The sequence below is a fragment of the Perissodus microlepis genome, chromosome 20 (genome assembly GCF_051167445.1).
Source record: "Perissodus microlepis isolate ML-2025 ecotype Zambia chromosome 20, ASM5116744v1, whole genome shotgun sequence".
Lineage (NCBI taxonomy): Eukaryota > Metazoa > Chordata > Actinopteri > Cichliformes > Cichlidae > Perissodus > Perissodus microlepis.
Window position 1 is genome coordinate 2,373,816 of NC_140480.1, and position 21,995 is coordinate 2,395,810.

The 21,995-nt window shown below is 40.5% G+C and overlaps 2 protein-coding genes across 2 annotated transcripts; one reads left to right on the forward strand and one right to left on the reverse strand.

Moving 5' to 3' along the window:
- Window positions 1-89: 89 nt before the first annotated feature.
- dnajc22 (DnaJ (Hsp40) homolog, subfamily C, member 22) lies at window positions 90-2,483 on the reverse strand. The gene is made up of 4 exons (XM_084916731.1): window positions 2,256-2,483; window positions 1,189-1,792; window positions 774-1,066; window positions 90-687 (listed from the first exon to the last, which is right to left on the reverse strand). Exons 2-4 carry the CDS (start codon window positions 1,733-1,735, stop codon window positions 511-513), a joined length of 1,017 nt encoding a protein of 338 aa, XP_084772857.1. The 5' UTR covers window positions 1,736-1,792; window positions 2,256-2,483; the 3' UTR covers window positions 90-510.
- Window positions 2,484-3,581: 1,098 nt separating this feature from the next.
- lmbr1l (limb development membrane protein 1-like) lies at window positions 3,582-17,144 on the forward strand. Its single transcript, XM_084917438.1, has 17 exons — window positions 3,582-3,821; window positions 8,703-8,787; window positions 10,547-10,580; window positions 10,952-11,091; window positions 11,501-11,604; window positions 11,719-11,842; window positions 11,936-12,004; window positions 12,095-12,159; window positions 12,776-12,848; window positions 13,146-13,232; window positions 13,341-13,417; window positions 13,534-13,611; window positions 13,718-13,791; window positions 14,025-14,115; window positions 14,200-14,266; window positions 14,731-14,892; window positions 15,458-17,144. Exons 1-17 carry the CDS (start codon window positions 3,759-3,761, stop codon window positions 15,541-15,543), a joined length of 1,479 nt encoding a protein of 492 aa, XP_084773564.1. The 5' UTR covers window positions 3,582-3,758; the 3' UTR covers window positions 15,544-17,144.
- The last annotated feature ends 4,851 nt before the right edge of the window (window positions 17,145-21,995 follow it).

Sequence of the window (21,995 nt, forward strand, 5' to 3'; positions counted from 1 at the left end):
ACAGAGCTCCTGAGTCGGTGATTGCCGAATTCATCGATGCGTGTCTTCTTTGCGGAGTTGTGGTCATAATGAGGGTGAAATGTGTGCTTTTAGATCATGTCGGACTCTGCACCGCAAATTGCTGCTGCGCATGAATATATTTTGTGAAATACTTGATGCAATACGCTGAGTGACCCTCAAATGTTTAATAAAAAACAAAAAAACAGTGCGCCTGTATAAACAGTACATGTACACGCGTCTTACAGAAAGCAAGCAGATATTAAAATAAAAGCAGGTGAAAATTGTTATCAGGAGGTGGTTTACAATTACACTTCATCTTTAGCTCCAGAAGGTGGCAGCAAACTGCTGCTTGGTCCAGAATTGAATAATGGACTGGACAGCTGTGAAACACACAGTCGATAAGTGTTATAAACCACAAAGTCTAAGTGTCTGTGCGTGCCCTTGATTTATTTTTTCATGAACAATAAAAAATAATGACAACCAAGCAAGCCCTTAATGAACAAAAGGCAACTAATTGAATTGATTGGGCCTGTGCCAACGTAGAAGGACCTCATAAGCCTCCTGGAGCTTCACAAATATTTCCTCAGCATCCTTGCTAGGGTTGTGGTCTGGATGCCACTTCTTGGCCAGCTCCCTATAACTTCGGGATATCTCCTCAAGAGAGGCCTCTGCTCCCAGAGACAATATCTGCAACATAAATACAATAAATCCAGATGAAACGGGCTAAATGGCAAGCAGAAAATGTAGACCTATTTACAGCATGCATTTCTTACCTTCAGTGCCTCTTTTTCTCTCTCAGTGTATTCTTTGAGCAGTATTTCTAGCACCTTCCTCCAGGCATCTTCATAGTACCCTCCTCCAGTAAGCACACACAATATCCGATATGGCATTAAAAGAAGGTACTCCAACACACTTCTGAGCCAAGGCAGGAACCAGAAAATATCCAGCAGTGCTGCTATAGAGTCAGACAGATAGTACAGGGTGGCTGTGGTGTTGTGGAAAATACAGTAAGCCAGCGGGGCAGAGAAGGCCAGCCAACCTAGACCGATCCTATAAAGCCGTGGACCTGAGGTTGGAACAAAAAATATTTAACTTCAGGAAGCCACTTAAAACTGAATCACTGAATGATTATTATCGACGTGCATAGTGAAATCATCCAATCATCTCAGATTGGTGTAACCAGCCCACCTAATTTCTGTTTGCTCCCAGGTGTCCGTGGAGGTTTGAACGTGCGGTGCTTTGCAGCAGCGACACTGGCAGCCAAGCTTATAGGAAGAGGAGATAATGTGCTGCCATAGAATAGCAGGGAGGTTGCGAGACAAGAAGTCAAAGTCTTTTGGAGATCGGATGTCTGCTGGCCAACATTGGACACCAGATGCACCCCTGCACCCACACATAAAGGCAACACAATGAAGTAGAAGAAACTGAGGGAGTTCAGTCCTATCATGGCCACAGTGCCAAAGTAGACTCCAACACACACCTGTCCTGCAAATCTGACAGGACTCACAGGAGGGATTGAGGTGGGAGGCCTTTTTCTCTCTTTATTTCCTTCTTGATTGGCCTCACTAACATAAGCAGGGATGCGTATAAATTCCCTGACCCACCCAAATCCAAATCCTCCTAGTGTTAGCATCCATAGCAGAGCATGGGTGTCTCTACCTAAGTACAAATGGTGAAGGCCCAAAGGCCCACCTACTGCCCACAGGGTGTAGGCAACAATTATACTTTTTACCATGAGGCCTCAGTAGATTACCTCCTGTACAGGTGAATATTAGTCATCCTTGATACATACCTGCAATAGAGTAACAAAAAGTGTTAGTTATACCTCCAAACCTCCATCAGTGTTTTATAATTATATTATACTTTAATCAAATAATTAAAATCAAAATGTTCATCTTATAATTTATTGGCTTTGATCTTTAATCCCATGCGCTTACATCGCCTGCTAACATTTTATTTATTTATTTAGTTTCATAACTATACTGTGTTACACCCTCCTCTGTGATCTGTCTGTTGGTCTTTGCCAGGACACTCAGATTTTTAATCTCTGCTATCCACTTCCCTGGTTAAATAATATATTATATAAGGGGATTTATCTTAGCTCATGCTGTGTATTGTTAGTTTTACTCAACTCATTATGTGAGCCAAAACATGCCATTTTTGACAAAGAGTGCAACTATCTTTTCTGATCGATCGAAGATATTTGCTGTTCTTATACATCCAAATTGTATTTTAAAAAAGAGTTGGTTACTTACTGAGCCCATAATTTCAAATCCTTATCCAGAGAAATCCTTTTCCAGTGCTTTCCGTAGTTGAAGTTGCTGCATGTTGTTGCAATAGTTGGACTTTGGATTATGACAATGGGATTGCGCAGCGGCCTCAGTGCATAAGGCACATCAACATGAGCCTGTAATCATTTAAACTGATAAGACGAGTAAAAAGGCTAAAAGCGACATTTATGAAGAAAAAAGGACACTGTTGACAATGCTTCAAAGAGGGCTTAAGTTTATTTTGTAAGGAAAATAAGGACATAGCCTTAGGCCTGTATGCTAAACTTCAGCATAGGATAAGAGTATAATCCTGCTCCCCAGTGAAGCCTAAAACAACTTCACTACAAGGTTTTTCTGTACAATTTTACTTAAAGGTGTATAATATAAGCTTAAAGTATAAAACTTAAGTTATATCATATTTTTTTAAATCAAAGCAAAGCACTTTTATTTTGTAAAGTGATATTCATTATCATATAAGCTATAATATGAGATAAATATTATTAATACATCAGTAATACTTAGCATTATGCCTGATTATGAGGCTAACTGTATGTGATATAAGTAGTATCCTTGTGTGCTGGAATATATCTGTTAATAATAATAATTTAGTCCAGACAGAAATAAAGGCTTAAAACTTATTAAACTTTTGCCTATGATGGTATTGTTTAGCCTTCCATCAAAGAATTGTCACCAGAACTATAATAGGGGAACAACTTGCTTGATGTTCAATTTCCTCAAGAATAAAAACATTTTGTTTTGGAAAATGGCCAAAAATATAAAAAACAAAATACACATACTTCAGTGATGTAACCTAACAAAGGCTCCTTACCTTAACTATATACTGACCAGGGGTATTTATGTGTGCAGAACCCCAGTGACCACTTATGAGCCAAGAAAAACCCCAATTGACCCTGATATTAATACCCCAATAGTCAGAAAATGTTTGACAATTTATTAGGCACACCAATCTAAAACAACCATGTGCATCTGAAATAAACCTAGTTTTCATCAAGGTCATATTCCGTTTCGTTAAAGGTGTCTAGGAGAGATGATTCTCATTTAATTTTTTAATTTTTGTACGTTCTGTGCACCCCATTTACATCAGTGAGGGTAAGTTAATGCGACCAGCATCTCTCTAAAGTTTTGGGTTTAGCCAAGTTTTAGCCAAGTGTAGCTACCTGTTCAGTCAGTGGGTGTGGACCACACGCATACCTGGAAAGTAGGCTGGGTCCACATTAATATTTCAAATCGCTGGACTGCCAACACAATAAGCTCCCGTGGCCCCGCCCCCTGCGACCCCTCCTTTGCTGGGCTTTCGTCGGAGCTGAGCAGCCTTGCAGCAGCAGGTTAGCTCTTTAAAACCGAGCGAGCTCTGCTAGCTACACATCAACAGCATATCCAGAGAAGATGCAAAGTCGCTTAACTTTTTAACTATTCCACCCGCCTCCAGCGCTTTTAAGCCTGAGGACACTGTTATGGTTTCGGAGAATGGAAACGGACGACGTGTCGGTTAGAGAGCAACTTTTCCACAACCGTGTCCGGGAGACTATAGTAAGTAACGCCGAACCAACCCAACCGTCAGTTACTATGCTTATGAGCCCCCCCCGCAAACAATGTAAGTCGCATCACTGTAAGAAAGTCGCCTCAGTTAACGCTGTTTATTTCACGTTACCTAGCGGTAGCACGACTTTTGTTTCTCAGCTGTAGACTGCACGTCTTACTTTCTCAAGCGATAACAAGTTTGAAGTCACTTTAAAAAAAGTGATGATAACGATTGAAATTTGCTCGCTCCCTGGGCTAGCTTAACCCGTGTTCAAACTTTAACTGTTGCACGGATACAGCTGATAAGCAGGCAGCAGAGAGGCACAGCATTTTGTTACTGTTGATCGTCTTTTTTTCCCCTCTGCTGTTTTATCGCAGTTTTGTATAATAGCAACAGCAACTATGTGAACCTTAGACTCGGTTCAGTTACAGCAAAGCACACGGCTTCTGACCTTTAACCCTCACATCACATCAGACGGAGGCCCGACTACTGAGATTGGAGATTGCTGAACCAGCCTATCATAAAAGCATCGTCAGGCAACACTTTATCACCTTCGTATCTTAGCATCAGGAGTCGATTCATCAACTTGTTTTGCTTTGCTCAGCTCCAAGTAGTTCGTTCTGGTTTGCAGAAGATCATGAAGTGAAAAAAATGTGAGGTTTTAAGGAACAACGTGTGTGTGTGTGTTTTTATAGATGAGTTGTATAATATGAAAAATAGTGATTCCTGTGGGAGATTGAGTCACTGCAGCAGCAAAGAAATCAGAACAGGGCTTACCGAATCCAAAAGAGCATACATTAAGATTGTGATCAGTTAGACTGCTTTTATTTGTATGACGAGTCAAATTCTTGCTTTTAACTGTGAAACCTCTAAAGAATGTAGGTTTTTTTTTTCCCAACAGACTAGGAAACCACCCCCCCCCCTTTTTTTTTTTTTTTTTTTTAAGTGGTAGGCTGAGATATTTGCACATTAGGGCTGTTGGTGGCTTTTTTGTCTGCCCACATTAGGTATCAGAAGCAAGATTACATCCTCTGGAAAATATCACTTAAAATAGCATTCTACATTTGGTAGGCGGTATATATTTTCAGTGATAGATAGGATGCAGTTATTAATAAACCAAAACCAAATAAACAGCAAATAAAGTGCTTGCATTTCTTCTAATGCCCTTGTTTTGTCATTGTCCCTTTCAAATACCTAATGCTATTAGCAAGTGGCAAGTCTCAAGTCTCCAGCTTACCTCCTCATCACAGTACTTCCTCTCAGGCTTGTCAGCTGCCCCAGCACCTCTGGTTATTAATGGCTTTAGGCCAAGCCTATCTTTAATCAGCTTATTTTAAAGTCATAAACCTGTGGCAGAAGTGCATGTATGCTAGACCGAGAATAATATTTTGCCCTAACAAAAAAGGCTGGATGAGACATTTTTTAAAAGTAGAAGAGCAACTCTTTGATATCCAAAAATAATTAAATAAAAATAATTCCTTCCATCCATCTTTTTCCACTTATCCAAGTCAGGGTTTCAGTTGAGCTGAAGTCCATCCCAGCTGTCATATGGTGAGAGGTAGAGCGAACTATTTACACTTATGGCCAGTTTACAGTCACCATTCAACCTAACAGGTATGTCTCTGGACTGTGGAGGGAAACGCACACAGGTAGAACAGAGTCCACAGCCAATGGATTCGAACCCAGCACCATCTTGCTTTGAGATGATGATGCCAACCATCGCACCACCATGCTGCCATTTTACTGCATTGTATTTGTTTTAGTTATCAGTTAATCTGGTGATTATTTTTTTACAGTTGTTTAGCCTATAATGAAATATTCCAAAAGGTCTTTGAGAAGCTAAACTGACTTATATTTGCTTTAAAATAACTGAAATGGCTATCAGAACAGCTGCTGACTGAGTTTCTGTGGATAAACTAATGGTTTACTTGGGTAATTATTGTAACTCTTATTCATAAATAATATAATAATAGATATGCATCAATTGTGAGATGCCAAAAACTAAACAAAAGAAAACAGTGTTTTAAATTCTTTCAGTCTTTTACAGGTCTGTATTTGAAGCTAGTGTAAAACTGATGTTAGACTACAGACTACAAACATCAGCCACTGATATTTCTAAATGTCTGTTTATTTGCCAATAGGCCAGAGGCAGTCAACGAGGCGTATCATCCAATAGAGATGTGTTTATACCAACATGTCCTTAGCCGATGCATATAAATGCTGGTTTAGCTACTGAGAATGCTCTTGTATTAGATATCCAAAACATGCAAGCAGTTAGTGCTTCTTTTTTGATTGTGAGGAAATGTGATGGAAAAATAATGCACTTATCAATGCACAGGGTAGATACATTTTTCCATAGGTGCATGACAAAGATATGCTATAAAGGCTATTTCTATAGGCAACAAACATGGTTGCAGCTATTTGCCTGTCATGACAACAGATGAGAGTAGTTTAATAATAATAATCAGTTAGATATCTTGTTGGAGTGAAGACAAGTGGTAAAATTCTGTGCTTGACTAAAAGGGGGGAGACTGTATTTATGTGAAGTATGACACTTTCTGGCTTCTGGTCAGAAGCCTCCCAGTTGAACCAGTTGGTACCGGATTCCTAAAAGTCGACAGTAATTCCAAACAAATTCTAATTCGATGAAATGTACTAGGCATAATAAACAGTTAATAATCAGTGGGAAAGTGCGATTACAGCCAAGTGCATGTCTTCACTTGAGCTGATTGTGTTCTTGTAAATCATCTTGGGTATCAGCAGATAGTAGAAAATTGAAGCGTAGAGAGCCTAGCTCGGCTGTGGGGGTAAACAGCCGAGCTAGGAGTACTCATCCACAGACCACAGCCTGAGCCTGGTCGGATCAAGAAGGATCAGTGTCTAGCACGATAAAAGGTCATGATGATAAAATCTTGCAGTAGAGAACTGGAACAGCCAGCATCAGCACACACTGATATCTATTCCCCGCTTAGAAAAGAGCACTGTAATATTTGTATAATACCTGAGTCTGAGGCGCTCTGACTGAAAACTATAATAGCTCAGAACTGATGGGTTTGAGTCTTAGGAGTGACTTTCTGCAGTACTTTTGAGAGAAGGAAAACAGAGGACAATGTGTTTATTTCCTGATGGATCATACCCCCCCCCTTAATTTTTTATTTATTTATTTTTTTTGTTTATTTGTTATTGAGAGACTCGATGTTGAAACACTTAAGTATTAATTAATAATTATTGCAGACCATTAAAGTGTGCTTAAGGTGTCTACTTTAAAAGTGAGTCCAGTTTTGGAAGAGATGCTTTGTCTTCGTTCAAGGAAACTTTATTGTCATTCACATCACATGTTTCCATGAGGTGAAACAAAATTACATTTCTGCTCTGTTCTTCTGCTCCTTTGTAAATTTTTACTCAAACTACACGGCTGGGCAAGATGAGAACATTTGCACTTCAGCTGTTTTTTGTTTTCTTCGGCAGAACAATTTTTGAATTACTCTGTGGATTGTGAAATAGTCTGCATTGACACTTTGTGTCACGCTAGAGCCTGAAATTCTCTAAACTCTCCCCTCAGCAGCCCTCTGTGGCCTGCCAGCTCTCAGTATGGCCAATTTAGCACATGTCCCCCCCCACCCCACTCTACCTGTTTCTCACCCAACCTTTGTTTTCTACTTTTCTTGTTGTTGGATTAACCATAACAAGGTCCTTTCCAAATCAGACTGCATTATTCAACAATTCACGCAGACTGAGCTGATTAGTTGTTGCGCACAGTCGTTTGTTTTTTCCATGGTGCAGCTTTTGTGCTGCCACTGATCATTTCCTCTCGCACAGACTCTCAACTGTTTTTTTTTTTTGTTTTTTTTATCTCACACAGCAAGTGCAAGATTAAACTAAAATAACAAACTTTTGTGTAAACTCGATTTAGCAACAGGTTTTATATGACGTTGTATTTCTGCAGAGAGCCTCTCCCTCTGTGTTTGTTGCTGTTGTTACCTTAGGGACAAACGTCTTCATTGTGCTGTGCATACAGGGCTCCCCAGAGGCTCTGGAACAGGAATGTTTTCATTGATACTTGTGGTTTGGCAGCATCAGTTCATTCATGACTCACATCAACACTTTGTTGCACTGATAAAAATGTATTGACATGAAATTAATGCCACACAGTTTAGCTGTCAGATAAATCAGGATTCAGCATTGAACAGTCACATCTTCTGCACGTTCAGCAGCTTAGCTTACATTGCTGAGCTTGTCCAAGTTGCTCAGGTATATTTTATACTTGGGTGCGTTTCTGAGCAGGAGCTACCATTGGTGCTTGCTTATTGTCTTATCTGTGCTATCGGTTTGATCCATTGTTGTATTAATGTAAAGAGATTTAATTAGAGTTGGCATGTTGAGGGCTTTCCCAGACAACAGATTGCTGGTGGAAGACTGGTTTAACCTAAATTTGTTGCTTTAATGTAATGGTAAGCAGTGTAGGGGGGGATCACTCACCCACTGGCATTAACCCTTCTCTCTTTTACTCTCTCATAATCCTTCTCAGTTTATCACAGTGACCCTTTTTTTTTTTTTTCTTGGACCAAATGGGTAATGTTCAGACGTAATCCGTGTCTCTCTTGGCGTAGGCAAACTTGCATAGCCAAAGTGGAAAGCATTTGGCTGTGTGAGGAGCACATTCTGTAATCCCCAAATGTCTTTTCTCTGCTTTCTCCCAACTTACACTAAACCAGACATGTCAGCAGTTTAAAATAAATCTATTGCTCATTGACTCATTGATTAACATAGCATGACAGGTGGTTTACATAGCTAATCTTCTTTATGTAAAACACCAGTCCCTTTTAATGCCTGTCCTCGGACCTTTAAATGCAAAAATAACACTAGAATTTCCTTTGTTTCTTCTGCAGATCTGTGTTCTCCTGTTTACTTGCCTTTACATGCTCTCCTACCTCATCCTTAACCAATTCAGGAAGACTGCAGAGTTTGTCACAGGTGAGTTTCCTGCAACACACGAATACTGCTCTGTGAGAACCTTTTCTATCAAAAGCTTCTAAAGAATTGCCTGCAGCAGAATCAGTGATGATGTTGACAAGCACACTGTCTACATTGGTGAGTGGGTGGAAGTAGGCAATACTTTTCAACCAAGCACAGGTGTTGTTCAGAAATTACCCTTTCTATTTTGAGCAGTCTTTGTTTTCTAGTTTGTGTGCTGGCTGCAGCAGGATTTTTCTTTTGAGCTTTATTTGAAGATTCTTCAGAAACCTGAATAATGCTCAGGCAAGCAGTAAAATCAATATTGTTTGCATACGTGAATGTACCACATATGCACCCTAGCAGGAAGGCAGCTGTGAGCTTAGGGATAGAGTAACTTACTGCATTCACCTCGTTAGGCTGAATGCATGTGAACCATACGCATGACAAAAAATGTTTGCTTTTTGTTTTCTGACTTTTTGCTGTCTGGAAGGGTGTAGCAAGATGTGTTTTGGTGAACACAGGCATTAATAAAATAGCACTATAGCTAATAAGCAACCTTCATGTAGTTACAGTTAAGTAATAACTGTTGGTGTACATGCCCATGTCATAACACTGCCTCCACCATCTTTGTGGTGTCCTAAAAGTTTTCACCTTTTTGTGAACCCTCAGTATTTTCATGAAGGTAAATCTGTATTGTAGACACTGACAGTAACACTCTTACCTCTTTGCTCTTGAATTGTTTAGATGTTATGAAGGTTTTTTTGTTAACCATCAAAGTAATTCTGTATTCATGGACTTTATATTGTTGGTGCTGAGCTGGGCAGTAAATGTATTCTTTTACAACAGCTGAAAATCTACAGTTAATTCACAGCTGGATTGTTTGATGTAAAATCCATTGTGTCAATGTACATAAGGAACATTATAAATAATTTTATTGTAAAAAAAAAATGTTCTTAATGTTTAACACAAATGTTGAAAGTTCAGAAGTGTGACTGCAGAACTTTCAACAGTTACATAATAAATCCAATAACTTCCCACAATTGGAAGCAGATGTGAGATGTCCAACTAGTCAGGTCTCTGTGCTCCACTGTGATTGGGTGGGAGTCTGGGAGATGGCCAGATGCTTTTTTTTTTTTTTTCTTCTAAAATAGGGAGCGAGGAAAACCTGCTATATATTAGCTCACTGCTGAAAAAGTCTGTGCATCAACAACAATGGAACAGTTGTGCCCTGCAGCTAAATGACAATTGTGCAACAGCACTGCACAAAGTTGTTTTTGACTATAAAGATTCAAGAACTGGTTTTTGCTCCTTAGGCTTATCTTCTATATCTATATTTCTCCTCTGTGCCAATATTGACACAGTAATGACAATACTGTAGTGCTGAGCTACAGAAATTCAAATAGTGAATTTAGACATTAAGTTTGTAGCAAGATCTTAAACATTTATTCATTTTTAAAGCTTAAAGAGGAAATGGAGACATTTATAGAAGTGTTTGTTTGGTATTCTTAATTCCCCGCTCTTTCTGTATCCTGCCTATAGGTAGTTCAGTTTTATTAGAGTCTGGGTTTTGCTTGAACAGAATGTTCCAAACATACTCGTCCCCCGCTTACTCCCCTTTCTGAAGCCGTTGCTTTTTGCTGCACTTCTACACACACCCAAACACACGCACACTGTATGTGTTCTAGGCTTTCCTACAATGTAAAAGTCAGGTAGTTACATGTGAAAACAAATGGAGGTCTGTCAGTTATGTAATGAGTGTTGCTCTGTTCTCTTGTAGATGATGTCGAAGATGCCACTGTCAACAAAATTGCGTAAGTGAAAAACACAACTGATTAACTAGCTGGTATCAGTCTGTTCTCACTCGCTTGTAGTGCCACTCCATATGATTGAGCAGATACCAAGTCAGTGTGACATGTGTAGTGACCCAATACCATTTGGCTTTGGATTTATTGCCCTGCCTTGTCTGTGTGTGTCTGTGTGTGTCTGTGTGTGCGTGTGTTCGCGCGTGTGCGTGCGTTTGTGTGTGTGTGAGACTTCCATGTCACTCTGCCCTTTGTCCTTACACGCCGGCACTATATTACCTTATTCATGGCCACTGTAGCCTTTCATCTACGCTGTGGTGTTTGAGGCTAAACATAAATAAATGCACAACACTCACAAATGGTCTTTCTTCTTTTTCCAGGCTGTGGCTGTGCACATTCACCCTGTCTGTTGCAGTCTGTGCTGTGCTCCTTCTCCCCATTTCCATTCTGTCTAATGAGGTGCTGCTCACCTTCCCACAGAGCTACTACATGCAGTGGCTCAATGGATCTCTTATTCATGGTACATCTGTCTGTTTTTTAAGCAGGGATGACACCAAACCAAACATCAAATAGAGATCTGTTTTAAAACTGGAACAGAATGAACAGCAGTGATGCCCTCTAGATCAATATTAAACAGGCCTGTGTCCAAACTGATAATTATTACTGACAGAGAAGCTGTGACCTCACTGTTCAATTCAGTCAAGTTTTCCAATCTCAGTGGAATGCCAGTGTCTCATTGTGAAGAATTGTAGTGCTGATTAATGTGAAAGTAACCTTTGCTGTAATGTTTTAATGTTTTTTAATGTATGTATACAGTCTTGTCAGTGTTGGGAAGGCTGAGCCTCATGGTGGCCGATCTGGGTACTGCTAACACTAATGCTAATGAGCGTTTGCCCCAAAAATAACAAATGAAAAATCTGTCTTGACAGGTTTGTGGAACCTAGTTTTCCTTTTCTCCAACTTGTCCCTGGTCTTCCTCATGCCTTTTGCATATTTCTTCACTGAGTCCGAGGGATTTGCAGGATCCAGAAAGGTAGCATTTTTAGCACAAGCTCACATTGGAGACTCAACATGATTTATAGATGCGAGTCCACGGTGCCTGTTTTCGCACCCATCTGCTCACACATCATCTGCTTTGGTTGTGTAGGGTGTAATGGCACGAGTTTATGAAGCAGTTGTGCTGCTGTTGCTGCTGGCCCTGCTTGTGCTGGGCATTGTGTGGGTGGCATCAGCCCTCCTACATGACAACATAGCCCGGAAGAGCCTCTACGGTGAGTCAACCACAGATTCCTCAATGACAGGTAGTTTTTATATGTTTCATATAGCCACTTATGATGCTCTGTCTCTCTCTCTCTGGATTTCAGACCTGTGGGAGTATTACCTTCCCTACCTGTACTCGGGGATCTCTCTCTTTGGAGTGCTGCTGCTTTTATGTTAGTATATCTCATTCACAGTTGGTGGAGTAGCTATAAACCTGGTTCTATGGCTTTTGCATATCATCATCTCTGTGCTTCTCTCCTCAGTGTGCACTCCCTTAGGGTTGTCACGAATGTTCAGTGTAACGGGCAGCCTGCTAGTCAAACCACGGGTGAGTCACAGGCTCAGTGTCTTGAATTGACCCACTGAGTCAGTACAACTTTTCTTCTAACACAACTTATTCCATCTTCAAAATCCACACTTCCTGCTGGTTCCAATCATGTTGTTAATTTGTAGTGTTTATTACATGAGATGCAACTAAAGAAAGCATACTAAATTATCAATTTTGAGTGTGCTGTTGATGCACACTAGTCAGGGGATTACACAAAGTAAATGAGCAAGCTACATATAGCTAGTAAACAATTAAAATGAGTTGGTTGGTTTTTAAAAATGGGAAGCTTCTGAAACCGAAACCTTTTAATGCCTCTGAGGTTTAAGTAATAGTTTTCCAACGTCTATTAAAATGCAGAGCACCATGACTTAGAATAAATGTACGGAATTGGTTTATACTAGTCTCTTTAAAGAACAGTATGTACTACTGTTTGGTCATGGCTTTACTTTAACATGTTGAACTTTCCCAAATAGCAGTGAAAAACTGCTATGAATGGCCTAAATGTCTGTGCTATATTTCACTGCAGTGGTGTCAGAACACCTGAACATGACCATTTCAACTTGTGCCTGTGAACTCATTAAAAATTGAATTGACTGACTGGTCCTGTCCTCTCTAGCTGCTGGAAGATGTTGAAGATACTCTGAGCTGCACCACATTTGAGGAAGACTCTCTCTCCAGGAAAATCAACTGTAAGTAGGTGATCGTGTTCACAAGAACGTTTCCTCTGGTTACTTCTCTCACGGTCCAAAGACAAGCATGTTAGGTTAATTGGTTATTCAAAATTGGCCATGGATGTGAGGTGTTTGAAGACTAGAGGAAAAAGTACTTTATCAATGTGTGGTTAAAATGTGTAGTCTGGAGTGGTAGAAAGGTGCTATATAAATACATTTATTTGTTTTTTATATTCAACCTTAAATTAACTGGTTGACATATTTTTCTTTTTCTTCTTCTTCTTCTTCTTCCCACCATCATGCGTGTGATTGTAGGTGGCAGTACATCCTGCTGGGTCAAGCTGAACATGGAGGCTCTGAAAAAAGAGTACCAAGCCGTCCAGAGTAAGCGTGTCGCCCTGGGTAAGACTGGCTGAACAGGCCGTCTCTCTGCTGGAGTTCTCGCACAGTGATTACAGAGTGTAGTCATTTGTTGTTGTCGCTTTTCTGTCTTTCTTGTTTTCCCCACAGAGATGCGGAGGAAAGCGTCCCCATGGCAGCGGAACCTGGGCTACCCGCTTGCAATGCTTGTGCTTCTCGCACTGACGGTACTTGCATGACTATCAATATAAGCATCAATTCTACTTTAAGTTTAATTTATCAAGACTACAATTGTTTTTTGTTTTTTAAAGTGTTATTTTGTAATTGTCTCTTGTGTCTGTAGGTGATGTGTGTACTGATGGTCTGTTTCAACGTGTTGGAGTTGCTGCTGGATGAAACAGCCATGCCCAGAGGAATGGAGGTGGGGTTTCTGCCAAAACAGAATTAATAAATGCGCCTTTTAAAGGTTTATGTGCTACAGCTAGTCGTGATGATATGTTGAGGATTGTTATTTTTGTGTGTTGTAGGACCCTCACCTTGGGATGGCCTCCTTTTCAATGTTTGGCTCACTGGGTGCTGCTGTTCAAGTAGTTCTCATTCTGTATCCTTTCATCCTCCCATCTTACAATTGGGTGCACATAGAGTTAATTAGTTGTCTACATTTGGCGCAGCCACTCACCAGGATGCCCTTGATATTTCACCAGGGCGTGGGTGATGTTGACTCATGCTGTCACATTCACACATTGGAAGCACCTTTTTTTTTTTTTTGTAGCCTTCTTCTTGGGTGCTCTTTACCACTCTGCCTTCCACTGTTATCCTTAAAATTATTTTCAGTTATCTGATGGTGTCCTCAGTGGTGGGCTTCTATAGTTCCCCTCTCTTCACTGGCCTCCTGCCTCGTGCACAAGACACCAACCTCACACAGGTACCCAGTGGTCAGCAGGTTCACATATTTCATCCAGAAACTGTTGTTTTCACTAAAGATGGTAACCTCTAAATTTTTTTTCAGATAATCGCCAACTGTGTTTCACTGCTTATCCTGAGCTCTGCACTGCCGGTGTTTTCACGCACTCTTGGTAAGCATGAAGCACAAATGAGACGTGGGGCATTAACATTTCAAAGTTTATAGCCTTGTCCACAGTTTTGCTCCTCTGTAATTCTGTGTGTAATGTGTGACTGAGCATATAGTCGATGCATACCAAGATGCATACCAAACCTTGGTCAGTATTTGAATGTCTTATGTTTATGTTTATGTACATTACACAATCTTAACATCCACTGTGTACATGAAATACTAATAAGTTAGTTAGACTGTAATGGAAAACAACAACATTGTCTTTTGAACAATTGTCTTTGACGTTACATGAAATAAAAAGTTTACCCTGACTCTGCTTTGACAGCATCTATAAAATGGAAAGCATTTGTGTAGTTTTAATGATGTCCACAGGAGGGCGTTTGTATGCCATGAATATTGTGCCTGCAGGTGAATTGGGGCTTTGGCACATTTTTCACAAGTTTTGCTTCTGTTATTTTGTGTTAGGGATCACCCGTTTCGACCTACTGGGAGACTTTGGTCGATATAACTGGCTTGGGAACTTCTACGTTGTATTTCTATACAACATGCTGTTTGCTGGCCTCACCTCTGCCTCCCTGATAAAGACGGTCACCTGGGCAGTACAAAGAGAGCTCATCCGTGCCTTTGGTCAGTCTACTTTCATTTTGAATTTATGAAGCAAAGTGAAAAACGTTTGTAAGCATATGCTTTTTTTTTTTTCTGTCAGTGAGACTGAGCTGTGCTTAAATTCATTGCACTTGGATATCTCTTTCATAACTTTCCCCACCTTTGGCCCCATTTCCCTATGGGCTGGTCTCTCTTCCTCAGATAGAAAGAATACAATTCTTTCAGGAAATTGTAAAGGGACAGGAGGAGAGTCAGGTCTCCTTGGGGACCTTCAGGCACACCGCCCTAGACCCCTCACAGCACACACACACACCCTCCAAACCTCCACCCAACACAAACAACCACTGGGAGCATGGGCACGCCAAACTCACACATGCATACACACAATCCCCTTCCTCACACTCCAGATAGCATCTCTGCGCTGTGGCAGCTCTGCTGCACTTTCCCATTGCCTCCCAGCATACTTTTGTTCTGTGGTTAATAGACTTTCAATTCACCTAAATCACAATTTTTCCTCGCTTTGCAAATGTAATGCTCCACCTTTTGATTGTGTGATATTATAGTCCTTTTTTCTCTCTCTTTACAGGTCTCCACAGACTACCTTTAACTGTGTCACGCTCCACCGTCCCCTTCAGGCTCCTCCTGGCCAGTGGATTGTCTAAAATCCAGTGACTTTTTTTGGTTTTTTTTTTTCTTCTCACGACTGCCTTTCCTAACCTTTAAAAACTGAGCCATTTCAGAGGTGTACCCGGTGGATTAAAGGCATTCACAGTTCAGTCTCTTTGCCAGCTGGTACATGGATCAGGTCACCACGTGTGAAGAGACTGAAGAATGTGAGTCTGTTTGCACTGTGTCCAGTGGGAGCACCGCTTGATGCTGTGTTCAGTGACCAATATATCAGGGTCCAAGTTTATACTGCTTTTTGACTGCCAAGGCAAATACTGGTACAAGTGGTTACCGAGTCACAGGTGTGACTGGATCAAGGGGAAAAGGGATTAAAGCCATATTAGCAACGATAACAGAGCAATACCCCCTGCAAAGTCATGCCTTGTAAAAAGAGGATCCTTTAGCAGCCGTTTGTCTGACATATGTGAAAGTCAGCAGAGTTATTTTGACATATTGCATTGTAGCTGTGACATAATTTCCTCTTCCTTCTTCAGGTCGACTGAGTGCTCTCTCTTTCTTTGCGGCTTCCCCACGCCTTCCTCTTTAAGTACCACCACTATTTTAAGATTGGAAGATCTTCTACTTCCATGTGTTTGGATGTTCCAGTCTGCACCAGTGTTATGTTGGTTAATAAAAGGAAGTCGTTAGTGGGGAGCTGATGGGACAGAGAGCGGTTCAGTTGTCTGTGGATCTGCGGGTTACACACAGGGAATGTGAGGTTGACGTGATAGTCTCAGTGTTGGAGCTCTTTGTTTTTTGTCTTTTACACACTGAGGTTACCAGTAGGATTAAGAGCATTTTGTACGACGGCTTGACTTTACAAAAAAAAGCAAAAACAAAAAACTGAAAGCTTTACACTTTGTCTTATAAAATGTATTTGAATGCCATGTGACACTCACTAGTGGGAACTCGCTGCCTTAAAAAAACAATCAAACTGTGAATCATTAAGCATTTGTGTGGGGAACGTGCAATATTGTATATGTAAAAGCACACTTTTTAACTTTAGCAAAAGTTATGTTTTCAGTTAATTTTCTGTGATGTTTATTTTTCTTTCATCTCATTCCTCTGTGTCGGAAACTGGAGTGAATGCATCTGATGATGTCAGAATATTTTGGAACAGCTTTGTGGCTGTCAGGCTTTTTTTAGAGGTTAGATCATCTACTGTCAGCATTATCTCATCATCTGATATGTGTTGGTGATCCTGTGTCACAGGTTACTTTTGCTGCTGTATCAGCAGGTTATTTGCTGTTGGTTTGACCAGCAGGGGACACTATCTCTTAAGTCCAATGGCAATATAACCCCTAACTCTGTCTGGTTAGTTATTGTATGCATTATATGTGGACAACTCTGAGGTTTACTCATTTCACTTGTTCTGAAAAAGTTCTTATGGATTTTTCTGGCATTGTGTGTTGTTTTTATTATTTATGGTTGTTTGGGAATCCATACTTTACATTCTCTTTTAAAACAGTTAAAAAAAATGTTTAGTTGTTCTGAAAGATTTCGAAAAGAAAACTTGAAATGCTGTTGTTTCAGATTTTCCTACATACTACTTTTTTAAACTATTATGTGAATGTTTTTGAAAAATAATCAATAAAATGTGTTTTTGACCTCTTTGTATGCGTTTTGTTTTGTCTTTGAACACACATCAAGGTTATTATTATTTATTCATGTCTTTGATGCAGTTACATCTTCTAACATGTGGCCTCTAGTGGGTGTGTTACTGGTAAGAGACATCTGTCCTCCATGTCCCTCCACCCTTTAGTGCACTACTTTAATCAGCAGCAGAAGAAAGCTGTATTTGGGCCTGTCTGTCAGCGGCGTCCACCCGCGACGCCACTGCAGCCGTTGCCCATGCTTTCCCCACTTTGATGCAAATGCCAGATAACCTTCCAAATCAGGAGAAGCGGCGTTCACTTACGATCACTCCTTCACATCCCCACCACCCACCTCCTTTGTTTCATTCCTTTTCCCTCGCCTATTGTTCATTTCCTATTTTTCTTTCTTTTTTATCTAAAGTCTGTTCAAGAAAACCCCAGCTGATTAATTTCTCCCTGTTGATTTTTTTTTCTTGCATCTCTTGTTTTGCTTCTTTGGATGTTTTAATTAAGATTATTTTGTTTAGGTTTTGTTTTTGAACTTCATTTCCTTTGCTAACAGGAAATGAACTCAGATGTCGCCGTAACATTACTCGGACATCTGCAGGCCGGTTACTCTGAGGCAAGTGATACTATAGGCAGTTAAAAGGTGCATACGAAAGAAAACTGTTGGTGTGATTTCAGAAACAGGGTGAAAATTTAGATTTTGTTAAATGTGATTTTATATTTGAACAAACCCAGACTGATGCATTTAATCATGGGGCTAAAAGTTGGTGATTTTGAATTTACACCCATTATTCTCTATTTTCTTTGAATGTGACTAGAAAATTGCACTTCGGACTTCTGGTGATTGATGCTAAACATGTTTTTTTTCTTTATTTATGAGGGTTTTTGCCCTCTCTGTGCTCCTGAAAGTCCTTCTTGACAACAACCAGTTTTGCACCTTGGAGAAATGGTGCAGTTTGTGCTTGAATCTTTTCTTTTCTTTTCTTTTCTTTAGCCTTAAGAGCTTACCAGCTGCAGCCCAACTGGATTGAATGATTTGTCTTACTGGAGCACTGTGTGCACACATTTGCATCGTAAAACAACCCTAACTATCACTGTCAGCCTTGAAAGTGGTTGGTGTAACACTAAGACATCACAATTCCCCTGTAGCAGAAAGTAAAGCTTGATAGCGATGCAATCAAAGTGTCTCAGCGGTCCCTTTCGGTAACACACTATAGTAATGCATGTCGGGACTGCCAGGGAAAAGGCGGGAAACAGCCAGCTTGTTATGGGATGAGATAGGCTATCTTTATTGTCAAAACATAAGAATGAAGTGGGGGGAAAAAGACACAGAGTAGCTTTCCTGACAGTCGGTCATTTGAAGTTTGTGCCAAAGTGCATTAAGGGTTGTTATTCCCTCTTTTCTACACTTGCAAATACAGAATCACTCCGGAAAAGGCGAGACTTGCTCGCTAATCAGCTGATAATGGGCCACACTGTCCACTTGCTATAGCTGCCCGCCATCCTGTGTGCACACTCACGGCACACTTGCTTCACACAGTCGACTGCCACAGGCCTTTTGTTTCATCGGGTGAAGGATGCAGTGTTGAGCTTTGTTTTTGTGTGAGTGGTTCAAAAACCTTATCATCACAATTTACACTGAGAAATCCAAGTGAACAGTATTTAATGCACATATTAGTGTGCAAAAGTCTTGAGACACCCCTCAATTCTTTATATTTTGGCGGTGGGAAATGGGAAAATAGGTGCAAAACAAATGCAAATGTAGTGCAAAAACCTAGATTTTTACAAATCTAATGGACATGAAGTCTATGATGCGACTACTTTTATTTTTCGACACAGTCCAAACTAAAGCTTTTTTATTATTTCTTAAAGTATTCTTCAGAAATAGTTCTCTGCTTCTTGTTTAATTTGGCATACCTCCGATTTTTCTCCCTATTTCCCTTCCTTAACAATGACACCCTCACAGCCACCCGTCCACTGAGACAGCTTCTGATGAGGGTTCAGTGAACGGTGGATGTATCTCTCAGGTCCCGTGTTAGGCCTTGCTGGATTTTCTTTTTCCTGTTTTTTTGTGGCTTTCAGATGCTGTTCATCTGCTTCATCTATTTTAGGCTTCCCACTACTTCCAGTTTCCTATTTTATTTTTTTTTAGGAAACTGCACACCATACAGAGATATACAGCAATAAGTTTTTGGTTAATAGGTCTTTGTGAATCACCTTGATGGTGAAAATACTATTCTGTGTCTGTCAAACTCTGTTATCATTGGCATTTTTGTAAATTCAGATAAAGAAATGGGAACAGATTACATGTTTCTGTGACATGCTTCTGGTAACAACGTGCTGAAAGACTAATGGCTCTGTGCTAAGTTTTTAGCTGAATAAACACAATTCTGTTTCATCCCTTGTGTTAAGTGCTTTTTTATGCTTGCTTAAACCAATATTAAGTGGATTAACAAACAAACAAAGAAAACAGAACCATTCCTCCAGTTAGGTAAGAGGACTGGACTGAGATCGAGACAAGAAAATCTGGTTCCTTGGGAGGAAAATATATAGAAATGAGGGGTGACTCAAGTCTCCCGCACACTACTGCACAATGTAAATGAATTTTGGGGATGGAATTAGCAGAAGGTATAGCATCATGTTTGACCTTTGACCTGCTTGTCAGCAGCCAGGAAGTTCCACCCTTCGCAGTCTATTGTCCACTTTCGTGCAGCATCGCCTCAACTTCACTGGTACTCTGTTTATTTTTATTTTGTATTTTTTATGACCTGCACCCCTGCTTAATCTTAGCCATAACATGCTAAGGTAGACGTCTCACATCCGTATATGTGGCACACCTGAATTAAACATGAAAACATGACACAAACTGATGTATTAAATACAAAACCAGAGTTACAATACAGTGTGTGCAGCTGCACTAGAATGCACCACCCTGCGCTTCCTGCACTGATAACACAGTGACAGACAGTGGTGGGCAGTGAAAACGGGTGTGTGAGAGAGGGGGAGACAGTTAGGTGTCAGTTCCTTGACTTTCCTTGCCCTCACCCCCCTCGGAAACCCTTCTAATGGCCTCCATCTGAGGAAGTGGATCCTGCAGAATGTCTAATCAGCTCTATGAGACAAGACTAACACTTGAAAAGTCAAAGCTGGAATTGTTTAAAAAATGCTACTTCTGTTTTACTGAATCCTAATTTCAAACCCTTGCTGCATTCTGAGATATCGGCTATTCGTCGAGTATGACCCAAATTCACAGTGCACCTGTAAGTGCAAAGGCACTCAGTGTGACCACCAGCTCAGGTGCAAGCACAGCCGTCTGTTTGGAAGAAACAAAGCAGGGTAGCCTAACCCAAGCAGGAAAGATCTCGTTTTCTGTGCTGTGGCTTTGCAGGAAACTGAACCATTCACTCAGTCATGTACTCCCATCCTGAAATGGGGGAGTAAAATGCTAAGAGCCAGAAGGAGGCAGGGGGAGGCTGGAGGATGGGGGCACCAAAATAAAAACTAATAATAATGACCTTTTTTTTCTCTTCCATCTCCAGCCCACAGATGTTTGCTTCCTTCCTTTCCCTTTCATGTCAGATGGAAATCTTTTTTTTCTTGTATAGCTTTGAAGAGAAACACTGATGTGAGTAATTGTAGATATGAAAGTGTTTGTTACTTTTTTTGATTGAGTTATTCCCTGCATTTGTTACAAAGGCTGATATCTCTCATCTGTGTTGCCTAAGCCAGACTTGAACCTTTCTCCATGTTTATCATAAGGACAGGAACATGCAGCTTCGCCTTACCACCCCTCCCTACAACATCCTGGGATCATCTAGAAACTTCCCCCAGTGAGAGTGCATTTCCATGGTCAGTGTGGAGCTCAGTGACCTGAGCTCCACACTGTGCAAAATGAAATGTTTAGGGTACAATAAGTCACTTTATAAATAAGTCTTTTTTTTCTTCTTCTTCTTTTTTAAAAATTATTATCTTCAGTTACAACAAACATCAAGACATATACTATTTGAAACATTCAGTAAGGACAGGCCACCGCTGCTCTGTTTCCCTGAAACAGCCACAGTGCAGAAACAGGCCTGATGTATTAGGTCCAGGAAGCCAGAGATAGGACAGTGACATGCACTTTGACCTTTAATCTGCCATTAATTTAAGCTTCCCTCTGCGATTACAGATGTCCCACCCTTGAGATACGGTGATTACTTTCTTTTCTGCTCCCACTTTGGGCATTATCAGACACATTTTTATAATTCTCGCCGCTATTGTTCTAGGGTGGATAAAAATAATAAATTGATGATAGGGCCAGCGGGTGTTTCCACCAAAGAGGTCTTGGGTGCGCTTGGTTCAGGAGGGTCAGGCTAGTTCCCCAAACACAGGAAGGCAGCACTGTAAGTCATAGTCTGTGGGTGTCAAGGCTGGACACTTGTGCTCCATCTTTAGGTCCTCACCTTCAACTCTTGTCTATTTATAACAGAAGCATGAGTGTGCAGTGGGAGGGATGAGCAAACAGAGGCAAGGACATGTTAGCTCAAAGCAACTCAACTGACAAGAAACTTTGGAAATTTAAGCTACTGTAAAAGCTCCATATGAATCCTAAATTTTGTGTTTTTAAAGCGTATTTATAATGAACATTTTGTCTCAACCAAAACAAACAAACAAACAAACAAACAAAAATACTGAAATAGATTTGTGTATTATCTTTGTTGCAACTTTTCAGTTTTTTATGCCTAAACTTTACAGTATTTTGATAAGGGGGTGGGGTTCACGGTGTTAACATAAGTGGCCAAATGATGTGTTCTTTATATGGATGGATGGATGGAGGCGTGTGCTGTCGCGGTGGGAGCGCGCAGAGGAAGGGAGGGC